This window comes from Giraffa tippelskirchi, chromosome 12 (assembly GCF_054371585.1).
Source record: "Giraffa tippelskirchi isolate mGirTip1 chromosome 12, T2T-mGirTip1v1.2.pri, whole genome shotgun sequence".
Taxonomy (NCBI): Eukaryota; Metazoa; Chordata; class Mammalia; order Artiodactyla; family Giraffidae; genus Giraffa; species Giraffa tippelskirchi.
The window spans coordinates 132,447,416-132,473,200 of NC_137286.1; the positions used below are offsets into that span (position 1 = coordinate 132,447,416).

Here is a 25,785-nt window from a genome sequence, read left to right on the forward strand (position 1 = left end):
GAATATTTACCACAAAAGAGACATGAGAAGTAGGAGTAAATATAATAACTGTGTCTTTTGGCATTTATAATATATGTTGAAATAAAATGTATGATAACAAAGAATGTGAGTGGCTAAATAATGTTTAACTATTTTATTTGTTGATGGGTAAGTGGTAAAAATACTGTTTAAGGTGTAATAAGTCTATGATACCTGGAGAAGGGAATGACAACCCACTCCAGTATTCTTTTTTTTTTTTTATTGTAATAGTTTTTGCCATACATACTCCAGTATTCTTACCTGGAGAATTCCATGGACAGAAGAGCCTGGCAAACTATAGACCATGGGTCACAAAGAGTCGGACATGACTGAAGTGACTGAGCTCGCATGCATGCAAATCTATAATATTATATTATAAATAAATAATATTATAGATATAATTATAGCCCCTCAGGTATTCAGAAAGGTATAATGACTATTCCAATAAATTAATAAATCTATTAATAAATTAATACATAAATAAAAATAAATCTGAAAATTAAAAGAAATGCTTTATCTAAAAATGGAAAGGGATAATAAAAATAATACAGTGGTACAATATAAAAACAAAAGGCATATCCAAAATTTGTTAAGAATTCTTAGAAATCATATAGAAAAGTACAGATAATCTATGTTTTCCTATGGTCAAACGACTTGAAAAGTCACCTTATATTAGAAGATAACAAAAAAAGAAACCCCAAATTACATGAAAATCATTAGTCATTGGTAAAATTAAAGTTAAAATGGCAGTAAAATACCACTGTACTCCTATAAAATACCTAAAATTAAAATGACCAATAATACCTAGTTTTGCAAACGCTGCGGAATAACTAATGTATTACTGGTAGAAATGTAAATCCGAATAACTGTATTGAAAAGCTGTTTCGCAAGATCTGTTTGCTGTGCTTAGTCGCTCAGTCGTGTCTGACTCTTTGCCGCCCCATGGACTGCAGCCCACCAGGCTCCTCTGTCCATGGGGATTCTCCAGGCAAGAATAATGGAGTGGGTTGCCGTGCCCTCCTCCAGGGATCTTCCCAATCCAGGGATTGAACCCAGGTCTCCCACATTGCAGGCAGATTCTTTACCATCTTAGCCACCAGGGAAGCCCCCCTATCTACCAAAGCTACATATTTATATACTCTTTGTCCCAACTACACTACTCCTGGATACTCCACATCAATAAATCATTTCAGTTCAGTTCAGTCACACAGTTGTGTCCGACTCTCTGCAACCCCATGGATTGCAGTACGCCAGGCTTCCTTGTCCATCACCAACTCCTGGAGCCTACCCAAACTCATGACCATGGTGTCGGTGCTGCCATCCAACCATCTCATCCTCTGTCATCCTCTTCTCCTCCTGCCTTCAATCTTTCCCAGCATCAGGGTCTTTTCCAATGAGTTGTTTCTTCTCACCAGGTGGCCAAAGTATTGGAGTTTCAGCTTCAGCATCAGTCTTTCAAATGAATATTCAAAACTGATTTCCTTTAGGATGGACTGGTTGGATCTCCTTGCAGTCCAAGGGACTCTCAAGAGTCTTCTCCAACACCACAGTTCAAAAGCATCACATAGTCCAACTCTCACATCCACAAGGATATTTGATTCTCATTATTTATCATAGCCCCAAATTGGAAACAGATGAATTGGCCGATAGCACTGACATAAATCAATAAATTGCTACTGATTCATAAAGTTTAGCATCTATATTGCAACTGACAGGATTCAGAATATACTACCCAAAGTGTGGTATCCTAGGATAAAGAAATTTGAAAAATGGAAGGTGCAGGAAGGATTTTCTGATCCTCCCTTGAAACAGATCATAAAGCCTTCACATGAGAGGTACCTTCCTTATTCCCCAGGAAAGGAACATCCTTATCTCCAAAGAGGAGCAAGAGATGCCAAGGGGAATCTGAATGACGAAGCCTTGCATTTTGCCCAGTTTACCACACTTATCCATTTCCCTTTTTGTCCTATCACATTTTCTCAGTATTTTTCACTCTTTATGAAACCCAGTATAAAAATCCTCGGCTTTAACCATTATTTCTAATGAAGCCTCCTGTGTCATGTAAAGCTTACATTAAAAAAAAAAAAATTGTATGCTTTTCTGTTGTTAATCTTCTTTTGTTACAGGGGCTCTAGCTGAGAACTTAGAAGGGAATATTTTTCCTCCTCTATACAATAATATAGAATGAGTTATTGATACACATGAAAATATGATGAATGTTAAAAACATAATGTTGCATAAAAATAGCCTTATGCAAGAGGTTATGTACCGCATGATACTACTTCTATGAAGATCATTAACAGGCAAAATGAATTTGGGTGAATTGAGGTCAAAACAGGAGTTATATTTTTATTGCAGTTATTGACTGTGATGACAATGAGATTTCTGGGATGCTTGTGACATATTTTTAATCTCAGTTCTTTGTGTGTGGACCTGTGGGAGAACTCATTGAGCTGTCTTTTTAAGAGCAATATACTCTATTATGAGTAAATTATACATCAATATTAAGAAGGAAGAAAAGAAATAATAAATACATCTAGTTTGGTTTAACAGATAACTACCTCTAGGGCCTAATGATTCCACATTTAAGTATTCTTGTTCAATAGTTCAGTTGTGTCTGACTCTTTGCAACCCCATGAACTGCAGCACACCAGGCTTCCTTGTCCTTCACTATTTCCCAGAGTTTGCTCAAGCTCATGTCCACTGAGTCGATGATGCCATCCAACTATCGCATCCTTTATCACCACCTTTTCCTCCTGCCCTCAATCTTTCCCAACATCAGGGTCTTTTCCAATGAGTCAGCTGTTTGCATCCAACAAATATGACTGACTTTTTATACCAAAAGACATTTAATAGATTTTCATAGCACACTATTTTTATATCCACACACATAAAACTGCAGGATTGTCCACCAACAGAAGAATGACAAGTTATGCTTTACTGATATAATAGAATAAAATATAGCAATGGAATGCACATAATGCTGCTACAAGTACGATGTCACAACATACTTATGTTCATATAAAGTTCCTTAGAAAAAATGGAACCCATGGTAGAGGAAGTCAAGCTTATGTTCTCTTTGGGAGAAAAAAATGACTGAGTCATAAAAGAGGTTTCTAGCCTAATGGTAGCATTGTGTCATGATTATGGTGGTCATGTAGCTGAGGTCAGGTTGAAACATTCTTTGAGTTATACATTTTTGATTTATGCATTTTTCAGTATGTAACTTTGTATTCACTTACTGGGGCTACTGTTACAAGGTACCACAGACTTGGTGGGGTAAAACATCATGTCACATTCTAGAGGTGAGAAGTCCAAATTCCAGATGTCAGCAAGGATGTTTCCCTCTGAAGTCTGTGGCAGTGGGTCTGTTCCATGGCTCTCTTCTAGCTCTCAGTGGTTTGCTGGCAATCATTCACATTCCTTGGCTTGTAAGTGTATCAGTGCAGTCCTTTCAACTTCATGGACTCTCCTTCTCTCTTCATATAGCCTTCACTCTGTGTCTCTGTGTTTAAATTTCCCCTTCTTATAAGTACACTAATCGTATTGGGATTAGGGCCAACCAAGATGACCTCATTTTAGAGGACATCACCAGATGGTCAATACTGAAATCAGATTGATTATATTCTTTGCAGTCAAAGGTGGAGAAGCTCTGTACAGTCAGCAAAAACAACACCAGGAGCTGACTGTGGCTCAGATGATGAACTCCTTTTTGCCAAATTCAGACTTAAATCGAAGAAAGTAGGGAAAACCACTAGATCATTCAGGTATGACCTAAATCAAATCCCTTATGATTATGCAGTGGAAGTGACAAATAAATTCAAGGGATTAGATCTGATAGACAGAATGCCTGAAGAACTATGGATGGAGGTTCATGACATTGTACAGGAGGCAGTGATCAAGACCATCCCTAAGAAAAAGAAATGCAAAAGGCAAATTGGTTGTCTGATGAGGCCTTACAAATAGCTGAGAAAAGAAGAGAAGCAAAAGGCAAGGAGAAAAGAAAAGATATACCCATTTGAATGCAGAATTCCAAAGAATAGCAGGGAGAGATAAGAAAGGCTTCCTCAGCGATCAATGCAAAGAAATAGAGGAAAACAATAGAATGGGAAAGACTAGACTCTTCAAGAAAATTAGAGATACCAAGGGAACATTTCATGCAAATATGAACACAATAAAGGACAGAAATGGTATGGACCTAACAGAAGCAGAAGATATTAAGAAGAGGTGGCAAGAATACACAGAAGAACTATATAAAAAGGATCTTCATGACCCAGATAACCACGATGGTGTGATCACTCACCTAGAGCCAGACATCCTGGAATGTGAAGTCAAGTGGACCTTAGAAAGCATCACTATGAACAAAGCTAGTGGAGGTGATGGAATTCCAGTTAAGCTATTTCAAATCCTGAAAGTGCTGCACTCAATATGCCAGCAAATCTGGAAAACTCAGCAGTGGCCAGAGGACTGGAAAAGGTCAGTTTTCATTCCAATCCCAAAGAAAGGAAATGCCAAAGAATGCACAAACTACCACACAATTGCACTCATCTCACACACTAGCAAAGTAGTGCTCAAAATTCTCCAAGCCAGGCTTCAGCAGTACGTGAACCATGAACTTCCAAATGTTCAAGCTGGATTTAGAAAAGGCAAAGGAACCAGAGATCAAATTGCCAACCTCCTCTGGATCATTGAAAAAGCAAGAGAGTTCCAGAAAAACATCTACTTTTGCTTTATTGACTGCTCCAAAGCCTTTGACTGTGTGGATCACAACAAACTGTGGAAAATTCTTAAAGAAATGGGAATATCAGACCACCTGATATTTCCTGCCTCAGGAGACCTGCCTCCTGAGAAATCTGTATGGAGGTCAAGAAGCAACAGTTAGAACAGACATGGAACAACAGACTGGTTCCAAATCAAGAAAGGAGTACATCAAGGCTGTCACCCTACTTATTTAAATTATATGCAAAGTATATCATGGGAAATGCTGGGCTGAATGAAGCACAAGCTGGAATCACGATTGCTGGGAGAAATATCAATAACCTCAGATATGCAGATGACACCACCCTTATGGCAGAAAGTGAAGAAGAACTAATGAGCCTCTGATGAAAATGAAAGAGGAGAGTGAAAAAGTTGGCCTTAAACTCAACATTCAGAAAACTAACATCATGGCATCTCGTTCCATCACTTCATGGCAAGTAGACGGGGAAACAATGGAAACAGTGACAGACTTCATCTTTTTGGGCTCCAAAATCACTGCAGATGGTGACTGCAGCCATGAAATTAAAAGATGCTTGCTCCTTGGAAGAAAAGCTATGACCAACCTAGATAGCATATTGAAAAGCAGAGACATTACTTTGCCAACAAAGGTCTGTCTAGTCAAGGCGATGGTTTTTCCAGTAGTCATGTATGGATGTGAGAGTTGGACTATAAAGAAAGCTGAGCGCCGAAGAACTGATGCTTCTGAACTGTGGTGTTGGAGAAGACTCTTGAGAGTCCCTTGGATGGTGAGATCCAACCAGTCAATCCTAAAGTTAATCAGTCCTGAATATTCACTGGAAGAACTTATGCTGAAGCTGAAACTCCAATACTTTGGCCACCTGATGTGAAGAACCGACTCATAGGAAAAGATCCTGACGCTGGCAGATATTGAAGTCAGGAGGAGAAGAGTACAACAGAGGATGAGAGGGTTGGATGGCATCGTCTTCTTGATGGTCATGAGTTTGAGTAAACTCCAGGAATTGGTGATGGACACGGAAGCCTGGTGTGCTGCAGTCCATGGGGTTGCAGAGAGTCGGACATGGCTGAGTGACTGAACTCAACCGAACTAACTTTAGTACCTCTGTGAAGACCCTTTTTCCTAATAAGGTCACATTCTGAGGTCCTAGGGTTTTAGGGCTTCAGCAGATATTTTTATAGAAACAAAATTTGTAAATAATAAATGGATACGATAAGGGCTTCGACAGATGATTTTGCAGAAATATAATTTAATTAATAATAATTGTATACTATATTTTTTAAATTAAAAAAATAAATCCAGCAGAAACAGGAGTATAAGGACAGAATTAAAATGAATATCAAGGAGAACAGCAATAATCTTTAATTATGTAATACCTATTTCTAAGCCAAATGTTATAAAGGCCTGAAGCATATTAGACTTGAAAATATGGAGCTCTAAAACACATTCAGGAATTTTTTTTCCCTCCTTATTTCTTATTTTTTCCACTGAAACATTTAGACTCAGCCACATTAAATGATTTATTTAAGGTCATGCATATAAATAGTTAACAGGAATTTGGCGTTGAATCCCAGTCAAATACCTACCTACCTCCTCCCCAAAACAATCATAGTATCAAATTTTAACCATTTTTCTCAAATTATGTCTAGAATATTTAGTAAAATCACATTCCTTTAATCCTCTTTTGGCTTGTCTCTGTCCATATTTTTATGGTTTATGTAAATAAAGCTAGATTGAGGGAATTTCATTGCAAAGGTGAAAACCAGAATGACATTTATGAAGATATAACTCTCATAACCATCTGGCATACACAAGAGTGTCATACTAAATGGGATCAGAATGAGCTCCTTTTGGAAGTAAACCTTTAATAGACTGTGGAAACTTTAGGGAATCTGTCCTGAAATGTTTAATGGAGTACTTGAGAATGAGTTGTGCACAGCTGGCCAATGAAGAGACTCTAGATTGGTTACCAAAACCAGCTTTTAAATGGGTTTGCAATCCTCCACAGTTCTTTGAAAAAGGCAATGAAAATTGTGATGAATTAAGAAACAAAAATCTTTTCTAATCAGAAAGCCCTTACATTAGCAATGCATTATGATTGACATTGTCCTTTTTCCTTCCTTCCTTTTCTTTCTTTTTTATTTTCTGTTGTCTTTCTATGACATCAATCTTATGCAGATAAATGATTAAAAGACAATGATTAAAACACAAAACGGTTGAATGTTATAAACATTGTAGGCCTGCCAGAAACACACTGATGCTATACAAAAAAAGAAATTGTAAGGAAAAATCTAAGTTAATAATGTAAATTGCTAATTTTTGTATACTATATAAAAGTGACCTGGTCTTCCTATCAGAGCAGATAGCTAAGGCACTGGTACTTACAGTTCTGTTCCTTATGATTGAACCAGGTGAGGAAACATTTTGGTAGACTAAGCGGGGAAAAAACACTCACTTGCTAACCATGTAAAATGAATCCCTATCTATATCATTAACTAGGAAGTGCTTGTAAAACTACCTTTATGATATGGTAGAGTGTGGTGAGCAGAAGCCAGATTTACCAGATGGTATTGAGTTGTCTTGAATTTATCTTCAATCAGTCCATCTATGTTTGGAGATGCTTTCACTTATTTTCTCCAGAAGCAGTAGATGTTTAGTTTTGGTCTGTCCTTGATTTTGGAAATTCAGTTGCTGGCCTCTGGAATGTCAAGGAGATAATATGGGATAACTAGGCAACTAGCTAAGCATGTTCTCAACAGTACGTCATTTGCACCTTTAATTGCCGTGAACCTCTAAAGGAAGAGGCAGTTTTCTGAAGTAATCCAGGACACAAGTAACTGCACATTTGGGGCAAATTTGCTTATGTATCTGGGCTTCTTTGGTAGCTCAGTAGGTAAAGAATCTGCCTCAGGGCAGGAGACCCGGGTTCCATCCCTGGGTCTGGAAGATCCACTGGAGAAGGAAATGGCAATCCACTTCAGTATTCTTGCCTGGAAAATCCCATGGACAGAAGAGCCTGGAGGGCCACAGTCCATGGGATCGCAAGAGTCGGACACACCTTAGCAACTAAACCACCACCACCACTGTATTACTTTGGTGAATATATAAATACTCCCCATGCATATGAAGACCTATTTAAGGGGTACAGGCTTCCGACATACAAAGAAAGTGACTTCACAATGATAAACCATACCACTAACAATATAAATTTATTCTGAACCTCATGAATATAAAATAATACAATTATTTATCTGATAGTTCTTATTTAAAATGCATTTAATTGCATTCATAGATGAACCTGAATCAGCCAGAAACTGAGATGATGTTTTCTGTCCTATAATATTGGTGGGTGACAATATGTCCATGTGACTTGTGTGTGCCTATGTGTGTTGGTGATCATGCAGTGATTAAGAAAACTAATAAATTAACTTTGAAGTAAGAGGTGGCATCAAGAAAGTAATTTTCAAAAAAAAAAAAAGTAATTTTCATATGTTTAAAAATTTTTAGTAGTTGCCATACATCATGTCCCCACAATGAAATGTTTGACTTGAGAATCTTGCATTGCACATCTAGTTATTCCATTGAACGTGTTATGGGCTTTTAATCTACTTATAACCTCCACTTTTCTTCTCCCTTTCTTCTCCTGCTTCAGGGTCTTTTTATGTTACTTACTCTTCAAGTATGCTTGTTTCTTCTCCTACTCCTGTTATTGTTCTTCTGGACCCATCCATTTATGGCTTACTTAGCATGGATGTTTTGATAGATATCTCCAACAGTAACTCTGGGATTGTCTCCTAAGAAATTTTTTTTCTTTTTTTTTTTTTGCTTTTTCCGCAGTTCTTTTCAGGTCCTTGTAGTGTTTTGCCATAGACATTTCACAAGAGCCTTTTGATGATTGACAATGTTTGGCATGCACACTTCCTCTTCAGGGCCAACAATTTCCTGTGTCTTATTTGAGGTTTTGTCACTGTTCCATTCTATTCCTGCACTTAACTCACCAGCTTTTAGCTTCAATTCTCCTATGAGATCTAGTTTAGAGTTTAGACCAGGACACACATTAATTATAAACTTATCTGGTCACTTTTGTTATGGCGGCTCAGAAAATGAAACTGCCCTCATTGTGAGTTGGAGGTAAGGGTCAGGCACGGTGGAAGGAAAATACATAGAATTTTCTTAAGGGAAAAAGAACAAATGACTTCTTTACAGTTTAAGAGGCCAAGAGTGAAGGAAGTGAGCATTTTCTAAGTTCAGTATTCTATTTACAAAATCACAAGACTTTTATAAATTGCCAGACTGCACTGCACAAACCAAATGTCACAGAACAGTGACCTTTCAAATTACCAGCACAACAGAAGCTGAGATCAGAAAGCTCAAACTTAGAGCAAACACTGACAAGAAATCCTACAGAAATGACTTCTGTGTCTGGTCAACTTAACATAACATGACATATTGTAGAATGTGTTTGGCTTTTTAGGTAGGATAGTCTATAAAGGTTTAACTGCTTTTGAAAACATAATCTTTAATATAATCTGAAGATTTGTAGTATTTAGGTTTTGGGGATAAAATATTTTCTGATTTTGAAAGAGAAAGAGCAGAAAAGTTTTATATAAGAGAAACAACTAAAAGAAGAAAAACATCTAAAAGATGAAAAAGTATAAATGACAAAGGTGAAATAGGGTGGAGTGGGTTGGGGGCTGGATGGGAACAGAGCTGGAGGTTTGAGGAAAGGGAAGTTCAATTGCAAAAAATGAGAGCATTTTATATAAGGAGTTTTTATTTAAAATATGTCTAATTTAAATATGTTACAAAGATAATTTTAAAAATACATCATAAGAAATTTTGAATCAGAGTTCCAATTTTTAAATATTACACACTTCAGTAGTTTTTCTATTTCCTATACATTTCTTTATAGGTTTTACTTAAATTTTATGAAAGCATAGATACCAATTGCTTTATAACAATTAAATTCATATATACATACTTATTTGTATGTATTTATACATAGAGGGTTTTTGTTCTATACTTAATATATATTCTTTAGAGATATTTTATTAATGATGAAATGAAAGCTCAGTTTTTCTGTCTTCTGTTTTCTGCTTTGAAATTTTTCTGTCAGTGTTTTTTTTTTTTTTACCAACCAACATATATGCCCATCAGTAATACAAAATTGTAAAACAGAATCTTCTACCATATCTATGTTTGAATAGATGACTAAACCATACTGTTTATGATGACCAATGTTTTCTAAACATATATTTACTTCTTATATATCTGTGTAAATGATTGTAAAAGGATGGAGGGAATATTTTAGAGATGTATCATTTTATATTGCATTTTGAAGCACATTCCATTGCTCTCACATATGGAGATTGTTGAATGTGATGAATATGTTTATCTTTTACAGCAAACATGTGTATGCAAGCCATCAATAGCCAGATTTTATTGTAAGTGTTTGAAAGGCTATTTCAAAGATGGGATATTGCCAGACAGTTAGTAAAAAGCAAATTGAGTCTATTGAGAGATTAATTCACCAGCTGAAGGAAATACATTTGCCTCACAGTCATCAGATATTCTACTCACCAATTCATCCTCCAAGATAGCATCCCTAATGAGCTTCCTAAACCAATTAAACATAGGCAGGAAGCATCAGTCATCCAAACTGACTATTTTCAGCTAATCAGCTGACTGTACAAATTGCTTGACATTGAGGAAAAAAGGAACACCCTAAAAGTTGTTGAATTCTTTTTCTACTCTGTCCTTACTTTGTGGATTTCTCAGTCTTAATGCAGTGTCTTGCACAGAACACTGTACATGAGCAGAGTACTTTATAGTATATGAAGTGCTTTCCTTTCCTTTGCATTATTATTCAATAGAATAAAATGAGTTTTAATGGACTTAAGTAACTTGCTTAAAGGCACACAATTAATGTGTGGCTAGGACCCAAAATCATGTCCTTTTCCTCTGTTGTAGTAGTTCTATAAATATGTATGTATTGATTGACTTTCTACCCTCCAGGACAGGGGAAAGGTCTAAGTATTCAAAATGCCATCAGCTTTACATTTGGGCAAATTCAGAGCGAAGGCAGGATGAGAATGAAGGGAGACAATTTTACTTCCATGTGGCTTTCTTCCTCGAATGACTGGCTTAGTTTAGTGATGTCAGGCCATACTGTTTATGATAGTAATGAGAAGGAAGAGAACATAAAACGAGCATCAACAAAGCGAGAAACATAGAAGTTAGTCACTCAGTCGTGTCCAACTCTTTGTGACCCCATGGACTGTAGCCTGCCAGGCTCCTCTGTCCATGGGATTTTCCAGGCAAATAAATTCACACAATTACTGTGAGAAAAACAAAATGCTCTGTAGTGGAATCTGAGTGCCAGGGGGTTGCTGTTTTAGATATAATAATTTAAGAAACAGTATATTTTATGGGACCTTGATTGGAGGCAAAATTTGAACTTTTTATTATAGACTCATTTCCAAACAATGTCAATGTTTGTTGTATGAGAGGAGAGGTTAATTTTCATATGTTAATTTGGGAACTGTAAAGTGAATCTCAGCTAAACAAGATTGCTTACTGTAGATTCCTCATGAGCCTTTAGTTCATAGATCTCAAGAACGGGACTTGGTATGCATTTCTCAAACATTTCATCATAAGACCTCTTTCTGTGGCTCATCTAGCTAGACTGACATTTCTCCTCTGGATACATGTTGACACCAGTGGGTTTTGACACTATAGAGTCACAAAAAGTTCTAAGGCAGAGAAATGGCATGGTGAAAGTACTGATTTAAGGGAAATAATATGGTGGTAGTAGGCAGGAAAGACCAATGTCCCTCACAGTGAGGGAGCTGGAGAGATAAGCTGTAATGACACATGAATAGTGGAAGTGAATAGTTCTATTTTATGATACAAAAAAGTACAGTACCTTTTATATCTAACTGTTGCTTAGTGGTGAACTGAAGAGTAATAGGGGTTGCAAATAAAGAATTAAGTATGATCTATACTTAGATGAGAATGCAATCTGTTAGGATGGGTTCCCTGAAAGAATCTGAAAAGACTAAAAGGGGATTTATATTATTAACTGAACATTTATTTTTATTATTTTGGAAATGTGAGGAGAAAGATGATCAAACTAAGAAATCAGAATAGTTTAGTCATAAAGAAGTGGGATTTTGAATAAGGGTCTTACTGTGAAAAGCTGATTGTTTTTGTTGATTAGTTATTGATTGGGGATTTTCACAAATTAAGTTTTATTACAATTGTGAGAATGAAAATGAATGTTTGTGGATGTTTATGATTTAGAAGAAGGAAATGAATATATAAAGTAGAATTTTTATGCAGAAAAGATGGAGATGGAGGTGCTGGGTCTTCCAGAAAGAGATAGGATCATGGGGACCTGGAGCATAGATCAGATGGGATCATGGATGTATCTGAATGAATTGATCATTTGTGGAAATTTCTATTGCCATGTAATATAGTGGATGTGACAGTGACATATGCACAGCCCCAGGGATTCAAGTGAGAAGTCTTAGAGCCCATTTTATAATTCTGCTGCACCACAGATAGTTTAAATTAAAATAAGTTTTATATAGTTTTCTTTCTTAAAAATATGAGTTTGTGTGCCTTAGATGTTTCTTGGAGTGTCACTGAAGTGATGGAGAAATGTAGTATAATGAACATATTAATGATTTTTAAAATAATAATTTTTCTCTATTGTCATCTATTATTTTTACCAGCACTATAAATAAATTAATCATTCTCTGATAGCTAATGCATTTAATTACTTTCAGCCCAAACTAATTACCTAAAGCAGTAAGTTTTATTTTAAATGTGCTCTCTTTCTGTTTGCATTTTTGAGTTCAAATTCATTGGGTTGGATCTTTGGTGACTTATCAATTCTTAGGGCTGTTCACAAGGTTTCTTCTTCTGACCAAGGTCCCAGTAAAATACTGGAAGAATACTTAGGAAAGTAACAGGGAAATAAAGTTGAAATGGGGAAGTTGGGAAAAGTGTCAGAGGCAAAAGACATAACACTTATCAGAGAGTTTAGCTTTTATTGTACTTTTCAGATACAACTTTGAATAATTTTAATGTAAGTCATATAATTGAATTATTTATCAAATAATTTTTCAGTTAATGAATTCTAAGTGTTTAACCAATATTGCAATAGAATGTATAATAACAAGATACTAATTATCAAAATGCATTACCTTTTAATGTGCAAACACTATTCAGTATACTTTATATATATTTTTCTCATAATAAGAACAATGACCCTGGTATATTACTATCTCTATTTTAGTTTTGAATGAACTGAGTTATTCAGGAATTTGCCCAATGTCACATGGTTAATATATGTCAGAATCAGGATTTAAATCTGAGTATGTTGGACCTCTGAATCTCAGCCCTTTATGATTATGCTAAATAACAAATGATATATGGTATTATTTTATGAAATTCATTTAATTTTTAATGTTTTATTTAATAATAATTTAATAATTAGTTTTAATTATTAAAATTTTATCTTTATAGAATAATGCGTTTTATCTTTCCTTTACTTTTTCAGATTTTTGAATTTTATATACTTTGTTACAAATCTGTATTTTCCCATTGCCATATCTCCCTACAGGAAGTAGCATACATATCAGTACATTAAATACAATAACAAACTTTCTTCAACTTAATTCTAAATTCACTGACCATGAAAGAAACTTTCTTTTAAAATGTAACACCTATTAACACTTGGGAAATGCTGATCAATAGGATAAATTCTGATTAGAATTTTAAAATTATTTTCAAATTGTTTTAACATTTCAGTTTTTCTCAGGGAAAATAAATCTCAAGGAGCTGCAATATTTCAGAATTTGTGACCCAATTTTATTTTTTAATTTTGAAAGTTAATCAGTTGTCAAAGTTGTTGCTTAATGTTAGTGTTCTTTAAATGCTAAACATATCTGTCTTATATGTACTTAGGATATTTTGCTCTGTTTTTCAGTATAAAATGCTCTCTTTGAGTTGTGTGTTTATTTTCTACTAATCAATACAATTGATCTCTGTATTGAAAATCTGAAATCTCTGAAAAGCTCTTAGAAACAACAACCCTAATACTTTCATAAAACACCCTGAAAACTTGAATTCCCATTAACCATTCAGCTGCAATATGTTTCATTTATAACATGGCAGTACCTTCCAGTGCTCCTGCTTGGTGATGGGTCCTCCAAAAATGCCTTAGAGGTGTAAATGTCACATACCAGATCATGTTACTCAGTCTTAGCTTTAAGTGAAATATTCCATTATTCACATCACCTTCTGGAAAAGGAGTTCAGGCATGTCCAGTATTATTCAAAATATTATTTTCCCCATGTTATAGGGGGAAATGGCTATTTTATCTATTTTGCTCATCAAAGTAAGTGAAATTCTTGAGGAAAAAAATAAGTTGGTTAAATTTCTTGAGTAATTTGTATAAATGGAATTGGGACCCAAGTCTTTTGTTCTATGGTTTTCTTCTGTTCCATATACATTGGTATGCATATTTAATCCATAAAGTTTAAATAAAACTCTCAAAGTACATGTCCAAGATCCTATATTTCTTTCACTGAGTCTTTTTGGAAGAATGTCAGTCTTCTTTTTGAGAAATTTTGGACTCTTGGTTTGCAAAACAGTACATTACCAGCCAATACTCTTCAGAGGGAGTTTTGTTGTACTGGAGATTGATTTACCCTGCTTTTAACATTGTGTATTCAGAAATAGGATTCTCTAATCAAAGTATTCATGAGAAAGAAGATCTGGTTTTATTTGATTTCCAAAACTGTACCACAGTGCTAATAGGCAGATTGCAGCTCTTCATAGCTGTAAGACCTTCCCATCATTTATTATTATGTCAGTAGTTTTTCCTCTTTCTTTCATGCTTGGTTTGTTAAGGTCTCCACATCAAAATAGTGTATCCACATAAGAAAACCATTCTAAGTTTTGCATGTTGTTGAATAGCATCCTTAGATGATTTGAATTTTCTATTAATAAATGTTTTTGGTATCCACATTTAGTTGTTACAGGGTAGGTCACCCAAACCCACCAAGTGGGAACCTCACATGGGCAGTGGTGGCGGCATGGTTGAACAGGTCAGCGGGGACTGTGATGATGAAGATGGCTGTGGGGGCTCAGGAAGTGGAGAAGTCAAGCGGACACTAAAAATCACAGACTGTGAGTATATGATTCTAACCCCATTTCTGAAGGATTGATTTTGAAATATAATTAAGGAAAACTATTACTATGAATATAAAGAAATAATGATAGTGAATTCAGAAAAAGGCAAGAGGAATTAGAAATGAAAACAAAGCCATTTTTTGTTATTTGGGATATGCATTCTTGGGAGTTTTGTTTCTTTTTAACTAATGACTTTAAATGGAAATTGCAGTTTTCCTGAGTAAAACTAGTGAATGATCATTAGTTCTGAGAATTTGTAGTTTTAAAGTGGAATAATCTGTAGGACATGAAATAACTAGGTTGATGGATGGTAAATGTATATTTGTGAAACCAGAATGGGTGAGCCATGCTGAATATTAAAGTTCTCTAACTGTATTATATTATCATGACATTATATAAATTTTATTATGTTTTCATCATGTTCAGATCACAAAGAAATTGGCTAAATATATGGCTAATTACAGTGAGAAAATACTTGAATTTAACTCCTATGATTTGGTTCTTCTGAAAAAATCTCACCAATCATTCACATTATTTTGATTTTATGGGTTTGAAAACCATTTCTGGTATTGCTGGACTAGTCACTATTACCTATGATAAAATGGCCAAATAACAACAACCCAAAAAATCACCAAATAAATTTCCTTTCCTTCTCTTTACATACAAAATGAGGGATCTAGTCTAACTTTCAACTGTTCACTTACCTCAGGTCATACCAAAGGGGGTTACTTTATAAAATAATCTTCTGGACCTGTGCAGGCCTGTCTGGAGCCTGCCCTGATAATCTCCCACTAAATCAAAAAAGGGCTTTGTGATTTTTCTGACAGCTTTGTACCTGTTAGAAACGTCCTTTCCTGACTTTGGTGGGAGAAGAATTCATTTACTTTTCAGTTCTCATGTAGTAAATTTAGAACACTACCAATGCCTCAAGCATCAACACCCCTTCCTTCCAGGATCTTGTTTTGTAAAACAAATACATTGTTTAAAGGAATAGAAACCAGAAATGTTACAAAATCAAGACAATATAAAGAAATATGTTTTCCTATTAGGAAGAATAATAAATTTAACATAGAAAGTAAATAGCTGGGATTTAATACACTGGATAGCAATTGAACAAAGGACCACAAAATTGTTTGATGTATTAGTACAATTTCCTAGTGAAAACTGCATTTCTTCTACTCATGTAGGAGCAGTAAGGATATGTGTTTTCCTTATTAGTACTAATGTCATTTATCAGATTAAGTTATTTTGGTTACCTGTCTTCTGTTGTTTATGCCAAAAAAGGGGAGACAAAAAAAATTGAAAAAGTGTTTTCATTAAGAGTTAAAATACCCTCCATTGTATTTTGGAATTATGGTACATATCTATTAGGATAATATTAAATAGTCTTTCATTTTCATTTGATCCTGTGTATTTATATGTACCATAATTTCCCTGTCATTTGAACATTGCAGGGTTTTAAGGCAGAAAATATTATGAAAAATAGCTTAGGTTAAAACTTAATCTATAAATTTTACGTATGTGAGTATGTGTGGAATTAGCCTTTTACAGGGTTTTTTCACTCCTGAAGTTATTTATAAGCTTGAGAACTTGCTATATACTACTAGATAACTTTTTGCCTTACTTCATACAAGAAGTAGGGACAGTAGAGGATATTCAACTACTAATAATTTTCTCACAAAACCACACTTGTCAAGATGGCAAGAACGAATTTTTTTACTTTAAAATCCTGTTTTCAATTACTACTGAAATGGACAGGTATGGTACAAGCAACTATCCATCAGAGTTGGGGAGATTTAAGATATAGATGGTTTTCAGCAACTCCAGGCAAACAGTAAAAAAATCCACATCTGTTGCAAGTGGGTTGCCTATCATGTTTCTACAGGTTTATAGCTGTTGGCTTTCAATTTTTAATAAGTGGTTAGGAACCCACAGTGGATAGCTTGCTGAAATAAAGAGGGACACAGCAAGTAGCAAAACGTAGGTCACATTTCTATTTTTATAAAGCATCATAATAGTTTAACTGTGTTTGGCTGGTTTGATATATCACCAAAGCATGTTATGCCATAGTTTTAGACGGTCTTAACGTCTTAAAAATATTGTGCTCTAGAAAGTTTACCAAGGTGTCATTTGTGTTGAGAATTTGAAATACACCATTATGTCTTCCTCGCAGTGATGTTTATTCTTTATAAAATACAAGTAGAACACAGTTTGTGACTTCAAAAATATCTGATTAAAAAAAGTTATATAGGCATATATTTATTTATAGCTACATATAGTTACAAGGAATAATGCCAATACTATGTCTTGTAAATTTAATGATTTTACTCCATTTATGAATATGTTCAAAGTTGATAAATATCTTACTAACCATCGCTTGAACTGATTTTCTGTTCTGTTTTGGTTAATGTTTATTTCAGGCAAGAGGGGTTTATATATTTCAGTGTGCAAAGTTTTACCACCAAAATTTTAGGTATCATTTTTTTTATCATCAACAGTATCAAATGATTTAACAATATTTATCTTTTAAACTACCTCTATTTGTATCACACCTGTTAAATGTTATGAAATGTCAACTGACATATTTCTAATAAAAAAAAAATCTATGGTATGTAGTGTTCACTTTTAGGAAACTGAAAGTACTTTATTTTAGTAGGTGATTTAAGTATCCTAAGATTACATTAATTTTTTCTATATTTTTATTGTATTGAATTTGGCTCATATATGTAGATATGGTTATTTCACTAGTACCTTCAAATAGCAGGGTTGGAATATCTTTGAACTTTAATTTCCCCTCATCCTGGACACTTAGCATCCTTTCAAAGTAGCTAAGGGATGGTAGGTTTTAAATACCAGTGTCGGGAGGAAAAAAAAAGCAAGTTCTGTTTTTGTAGCCATGCAGAGCAAAACTACTCTCACTACCACCGATACTTTTTCAACTATTTGACTATCCTAATATCCCCCAATTCTGATATATTCAATGTTAAAAAACAAAATGCCACCAAAGAGAGGCTGTAGCAAAACTATGCATATGTAGTTTTGAAAATCTGCAGTAGCATTGATTGCTACATGTGGTATTATAATTTAAATTGCGGTAACACTACTATTGGGAAATCCCACAGGCAGAGGAGCTTGGCAAGTTGCAATCCATGGGGTCATGCCTTAACGACTAAACAACGATAAAACACTGCTTTTAACAAATGATACGTAATCCATGATCAAATTTATTTTGATAAGATGGTTCACAGTAACAATCTCAGATAAAATGACTTTGATCACAAGTTGATTCAGGCATCACATGTTCAGAAACAGTAGGGTGATTTCAAGGCTTCAAATTAACTGAGATAATTTGTCTATTGTCATATTTATTTTGCTAGTACAATATTATGTTGCATCATTAGCAGTTTTAAAAATAATTTTACCTCAAGTGAGAAGCCTGTAAATGACAACAAAAGTGATTAAGTATGTATTCCAATAACTTTTTCCCCCTATAATGATACCAACCTGTCTCTGAAGAACAGTCATGATTATGGGTCCCAGTGCAGCATTCTGAGCCCTAAGCCCTTCTGATTGCCATTCATCCAGTCATTAAAAGTCTTCCCTGAGAAGGGTTGTTTGCCATTCATTTTTTCTTATCTCCTGGGCTATTTTTCCTCTTCTCTTTTACAGATTCTCATCATCATACCAAATTCTATATATTTAAAAAATCCAGGACTCAGTCTCAAACTTTTATCATCCCTATTCTCAACTACTTTCTGTTCCACAAACCACTTACAGCGTCATAATACCAATAATAATATGGTACCCTGCCCTTGCTAGCCCTATCAGCTATAAAACATTCCCCTATGCATCAGATCAGGAAATAAGTTTATGAAATCTGAAAGTATTCAACTTAAATGAGATTTATTTGGAAATGAAAAGATAACACATTGAAATATTAAATAACTAGAGCTAGAAAAAAAACTCTTCTTTGATCTTTGATAGCCTAAAATAAATAGAACAGTTGTTTATATTGTGCTTTGGATTGTCACTTAGTAACGAACCTTAGATAAGCCTTTAACAAATGCATCCACAGCCTGATACTAACAGTGACCTTGGAAGGGAATAGTGTATTCCACATGCAAAGCAAAATGAAAATGATACTCTGTTAGCCACTGAAGAATAAAGGATGCTGATTTATTTAGTAATGCAGGATTGTAAAGTGCCTGGATATTGCTGGCTTCCTCAAACTTATTTTTACCATAAATCATCTTTATTTCAAAATCTCAGCCAGACATGGAGGTTCAGGGAGAACTCAAAAGAAAAAAAAAAAAATGCTCCAGGTTACATTTACTTTAGTTAAATCTGTATTTTTCTGAACTACTAAAACTATGTAATTATTCATTTTGTACAAATCATTTTGTGATATTTTATAGTATTTATTAATAGCTGATGATTTTTCTTTTTAATTTAAATTATGCAAAACAGATAATGCAAGCACATAAGATTTTTTACATTAATAACAGTTACAAATATGCATATTAAAAGTATGTGTATTGTTTCTAAAATTCAAGTTTCATCCAATTTGATTAAATAAAATATATTTAGTTTACCTTGTAAAATGTTGATAAATAGCCCATTAATAAATTATCCCAAATGTAAGAAACTGTGCTGAAAGTAACTAAATAGCTACTGTTTGTTTAATCAGTTAAGCTAAAAAAAAAAAATTGGAGAAGAAAATGGCAACCCACTCCAGTATTCTTGCCTGGGAAATCTCATGGACAGTGAAGCCTGGCAGGCTACAGTCCATGGAGTTGCAAAGAGTGATATAAGACTGAGTGACTGAGCACACGAGCTAAAAATACATCATCTCTATAAGGGTACTTAGGGCTTCCCGGGTACTTCACACAGTAAAGAATCCTCCTGCAATGCAGGAGACCCAGGTTCAATCCCTGGGTTGGAAAGAACCCTTGGAGAAGGGAATGGCTACCCACTCCAATATTCTTGCTGGAGTATCCCCTGGACAGAGGAGCCCGGCAGGCTACAGTCCATGGGGTCACAAAGAGTCTGACACAACTGAGTAACTAAGTACACACATAAGGATACACAGACTCAAACCTTTGTGACACAATTAAAGTATTCTTGAATAATGACTGTACACTTTGATCTATGTTGTACAAGTGTCTCATATTAAAGGGTCATGATACAACTGTAGAGAAATTAAGGAGTAAACACTTCCTGATCCTGTTCAGTGTTCACTATTTTGAAAACTTGGAAATTATCATCTACCAGTTTTTACACTACTGATGAGAATTATACTAAAGACAAATGAAATATATATCTAAGATAAATATATTTTAATTAATGTGGGATCATTATGGATATTGGATACTATTATGGATATATTATATCTATATGGATATTATTGTGGATATTGGATATATGGATATATTAATATCCATAATAGTATGGATATTATTCTGATTATGCATTTCCATTTTATTTTCTAAATAACTGAGACTCATCTTGGCTGCTTGCTATTTTGTTAGCAAGACTATAGAATAGAATCTGGATACTTGATGATTCATCTGAAATCATCTCTCAATCTCTTGAAAAGCTATAGGTCACAGTCATGGATTTAAATAATAGAATTGAAATAAAAGGGTTTGTCCTTGAACGCCTAAGGAATGATTTTCATTGCTTGGCTTAAACACAGAATTGATGTTGCATCACTGAAATGAGGAGGGGAGATTCATTAATTAAAGCTTAAAGGGCCTGCTAGTATGCATCCCAGATCAACCAACTATTCTGCAAATCCCATAACTTAGTCTATACCACACCAGTGGACATAAAATAAAGGAACTATGGCCTCTATTGACTAACACAATGCTAAGTATGACTGTATGATCAATAGAGAAAGTAAAAAATTAAATTTGAAGAAAATATCCTCAGATACATTTGATCATGACTTGCCCAAAGTCATGTAGCTGTTGTTATAACTAGAAACAAACCATATTCCTATATAATCATATCCAGATATTTTTTGTATCATTTTGTTGCAAATAAACAGAATGACTATTGAAACAGCTATATTTCCCTTCAGTCAGGATTCACTGATAAAAATACAAAAACACATTAGGTATATTTTTAGCTGTTTAATGACTTCCATATCTCTAACTGTGTAGAAAGAAGCTTTTCTTATAGCTTTTTGACCAATTAAGTGCACATCTAACTCTAAATAATTAAATAATACAGCATGTGATCTGGGCCCTAAAGTTCTCACACTCTCTTGTTTTATAAATTATGTGGGACTCTTGTTAAGAATAGAAGTGTGTAAATAGTGCTGCAGTGGGTATTGAGGTGCATATGCCATTTTGATTATGGTCTTATCATGGTATATGACCAGAAGTGGGATTGCAGGGTATTTGGTAACTCTGTTTTTAGTATTTAAGGAACCTCCATACTGTTCTCCCTAGTGGCTGTAGCACTTTGCATTCCCACCAACAATGTAGGAGGGTTCCTTTTTCTCCACACCCTCTCCAGCACATAGTATTTGTAGATTTTCTGTTGATGGCCATTCTGGCCAGTGTGAGGTGGTACCTCATTGTAGCTTTGATCTGCATCTCTCTAATAATTAGCGATGTATGTAGACTTGCTGATGCTGGCCATTCTGACCAGTGTGAAGTGATACCTCATTGTAGTTTTCTTCTGCATGTCTCTAATAATTAGCCATCTCTATGTCTTCTTTGGAGAAATGTCTATTTAGGTCTCCCTCCCGTTTTTTGATTGGGTTTCTTTTTATATTGAGTCTAATTCACTTTGTTGTACAACATTTACAATACAGTTATACCCCTATTTAAAAAAAAAAGTTAAAGAATACGAGTCCAATACGGGCAGTCTCATTTTGGGCATTTCCTCATGCTTCCAGATGATGATCGTTGTTGGTCTAAGGACTACACTGTATGTGTGTGCTGGGTCACTGTCATGTCCAACTATTTTGTGACCCCATGGACTGGAGCCTGCCAGGCTCCTCTATCTTTGGGACTTCCCAGACAAGAAAACTGGAGTGGTTGCCATTTTGTACTCCAGGGGATCTTCCTGACCCAGGGATCGAAGCCATGTCTCTTGCGTTTCCTGCATTGGCAGGCGGATTCTTTACCACTACATCACCTGGGAGACCCCAAGGACCATACTATGAGGAGAAAAACTACCTACCCTTGTTTATTACATCCCTTACTTATTAGCATATCTAAAATTAGTTTCCATTAAAGCCATATATACTCTTATAAAACACTACCACATTTATAAATTAGCATTACAAGAAAGCATTACAGGCACTAAGAAATTAAGGACTATAACAATTAGGCTGGTGTTGTGGTTTATCCTAAATAATTTTTTATATCAGATTCAGTTTGATTGTTTTAAGCCTTGAGTTTACTTTTTTATGTTTTTATTGGATTATAATTGATTTACAATGTCGTGTTTCTCTCAGGTGTACAGCAAAGTGAATCACTTTCTGACACCAAAGGAAAGGCTCTTCCATCTTTTCTCAGGGTCTGAAGGTTTCAGGTTACACTTGCTTCAAGAAAACTTCGTCTTGTTTGGTATCTCAACTGAAATGTTTTACCTTCATCAGCTCCTTCAGATTGTAATAAACACTAAAGAATTAGCTTGCAGTTTCCCTTATCACATTACATTCCAACAGAGAGAAATCAAAGTTTTATGTGAACTAAGAGAAAGGAGGAAAGATATCCATGTGGGACAGTCAGAAAACACTTTGTAGCAGAGACAGGGAAAGGGCAAATGGAAAAGTGACATTTGACTGCAGTGTTTTTGAGACAGTAGCATTTGGCAAGGTGGACACATTAATTGATTTCCGCCATTGACGGTAGGGAGTGGAAGGTACCCCATGGAGAGCAGACTCCATGAATGAAGACAGGCTAGGGTAGGAAGAGGGTGTAAGGAGCACGCTTAAGAAGGAACAAACTTATTCAAGTTGCTTGAAAAACTATCAGAAGCCTAAAAATGAGTTTTAAAATGTTACAACAGTTTTGAGTTCAAGAGTGAGGAATTTGTATTTAACTTGGTAGGCCAAAAAAAACCATGAGAAGTTTTTTTCTGCGCGGTCATTTGGTTTGAGTATGCAGTTATTCAGATTTCACAGGTGGCGCTAGCGGTAGAGAACCCGTCTGCCAATATAGGTAGACAAGAGACACAGGTTCAACCCCTGGATAAGAAGATCCCCAGGAGGAGGGCATGGCAACCCACTCCAAGTATTCTTGCCTGGATAATCCCATAGACAGAGGAACCTGGCGGTTGCAGTCCACAGGGTCCCACAGAGTCAGACACAACTGAAGCAACTTAGCATGCACGCATGTAGCACGCACATGCAGTTATTTGTACTAGCAATACCGATTAAGAGAAGAAATATGTATAAATAATGTATATCTTGCACAAGTATGTACAGGCTTAGTCACTCAGTCATGTCTCACTCTGTGCGACCCTTTAGACTGTAGCCCAGACTCTGTGAGACCCTTTAGACAGTAGTCCACCAGGCTCCTCTGTCATTGGGATTTTCCAGCAAGAATACAGGAGAGGGTTGCCATTTCCTCTTCCTGGGTATCTTCTTGAAGGAGGAATAGAACTCCTGTCTCCTGTGTCTCCTGCACTGCAGGCAGATTCTTTACCCGATGATTGTTTACCCACTGAGCCCAGTAATTTACCACTTAACCTTGCACAAGTAATTGTTCTGTGCTTGACTTCTCTCAGTCAGTTCAGTTCAGTCGCTCAGTTGTGTCCAATTCTTTGTGACCCCATAAACCACAGCACGCCAGGCCTCCCTGTCCATCACCAACTCCCAGAGTTCACCCAAACCCATGTCCATCGAGTCGGTGATGCCATCCAACCATCTCATCCTCTGTCGTCCCCTTCTCCTCCTACCCTCAATCTTTCCCAGCGTCAGGGTCTTTTCAAATGAGTCAGCTGTTTGCATCAGGTGCCCAAAGTATGGGAGTTTCAGCTTCAACATCAGTCCTTCCAATGAATATTCAGGACTGATTGCCTTTAGGATGGACTGATTGGATCTCCTTGCAGTCCAAGGGACTCTCAAGAGTCTTCTCCAACACCACAGTTCAAAAAGCATCAATTCTTCGGTGCTCAGCTTTCTTTATAGTCCAACTCTCACATCCATACATGACCACTGGAGAAACCATAGCCTTGACTAGACGGACCTTTGTTGGCAAAGTAATGTCTCTGCTTTTTAATATGCTGTCTAGGTTGGTCATAACTTTCCTTCCAAGGAGTAAGCATCTTTTAATTTCATGGCTGCAATCACCATCTGCAGAGATTATGGAGCCCAGAAAAATAAAGTCAGTCACTGTTTCCACTGTTTCCCCATCTATTTGCCATGAAATGATGGGACTGGATGCCATGATGTTAGTTTTCCGAATGTTGAGCTTTAAGCCATTTTTTTCACTCTCCTCTTTCACTGTCATCAAGAGGCTCTTTAGTTCTTCTTCACTTTCTGCCATAAGAGTGGTATCATCTGCATATCTGAGGTTATTGATATTTCTCCCGGCAATCTTGATTCCAGCTTGTGCTTCTTCCAGCCCAGCATTTCTCATGATGTACTCTACATATAAGTTAAATAAGCAGGGTGACAATATACAGCCTTGACGTACTCCTTTTCCTATTTGGAACCAATCTGTCGTTCCATGTCCAGTTCTAACTGTAATAGCTGTACTCTCCAACAAGCATCCTCATGGGGATTAAATAACTTCATCCATGAAGAGCATTACAAGTGCCTACCCCACCCCCACCCATCGAAACCAAAAATAATTCAATGAAATTCATAAAAAAGGTTTTATTAAATGCTTCTATGAGGAAGCAAGAAAGAGAGAATGTTTTCACCTTCCATAAAACTAGGTGAAAACAATAATGTAGAGATAAAGATACACATGAAGATAGTGATACAGATATACTTACACACACACACGTATACACACAGTTTAAGGAAAACCATGCAATAAATTTGTATCTATCCCTCCTCCCAGTTCAAGAATAAAGTATTTCCATACCACTGTGAACACGTTCCTTCTGAGAATTTACAATGACCATAAACCACATCTTGCTGGATTTTTCTGGGGCACTTTATTGTAAATGGAACCCTAGAGTCTCTGTTACACAGTGTGTTTCTTTTGCTTCAGTGTTACATTGTTGAGGTTCACCTGTGTTGATGGTATAGATCTACTCATTCATTTTTACCAAAGTGTAATATTCTAATTATGAATATACACAGCCACTTATTTATTTTATTGTTGATGCACGTGGTATTTGATTTCAGCTTTTGAATATTGTGAATAATGTATGAAACATTTTAAACCATCTTGAACACCTCTCTTAATGCATATTTGCAGAGCCTCTGCAATATGCACCTTGAAGTAGCATGAGACTGTCACAAAGCAGAGCTTGCATATGTTAAGCTTTCCTGGGAAATGTCAAACTGTTACTGGTTTAACAAAGTGGTAATGTCAATTTGTATTCTCACCAACAAAAACTAAAAGTTTATGTTGCTCCTCATTTTAGCAAAAACTTTTGTTTCCATTTCCACTGCTTTTGTGTATCTGTCCAAAGGATGGAAATGGACCATGTTTTATTCTATATTAATTCTTATTCATTTAATTGTACTTTTTGTCATATGAAATTCCTCATGTACTTCCTCATCTGAAATTTCCTTCATATCCATAGCCCATTTCTCTTCTACAGGGTTATTTATCTTCTTTGACAAATGTTCTCTGGACAAAGGTCAACTTCAATGATCCACTTACCTATTTTGGTTATGACCTTCAAGA

At 35.6% G+C, this 25,785-nt stretch overlaps 1 protein-coding gene across 3 annotated transcripts in view; it reads left to right on the forward strand.

Annotated features, from left to right (window-relative positions):
- The window catches only part of GPC5 (glypican 5), a 1,454,838-nt gene that overhangs the window by 698,659 nt on the left and 730,394 nt on the right, over window positions 1-25,785 (forward strand). For 2 of the 3 annotated variants that reach the window (XM_081551127.1, XM_081551124.1), the window contains exon 7: window positions 14,797-14,953. In XM_081551127.1, coding sequence (XP_081407253.1) covers window positions 14,797-14,953 — 157 coding nt within the window. Of the gene's footprint in view, window positions 1-14,796; window positions 14,954-23,881; window positions 24,013-25,785 lie in introns of those variants that run through there. The other variant, XM_081551126.1, reaches the window with a different exon arrangement.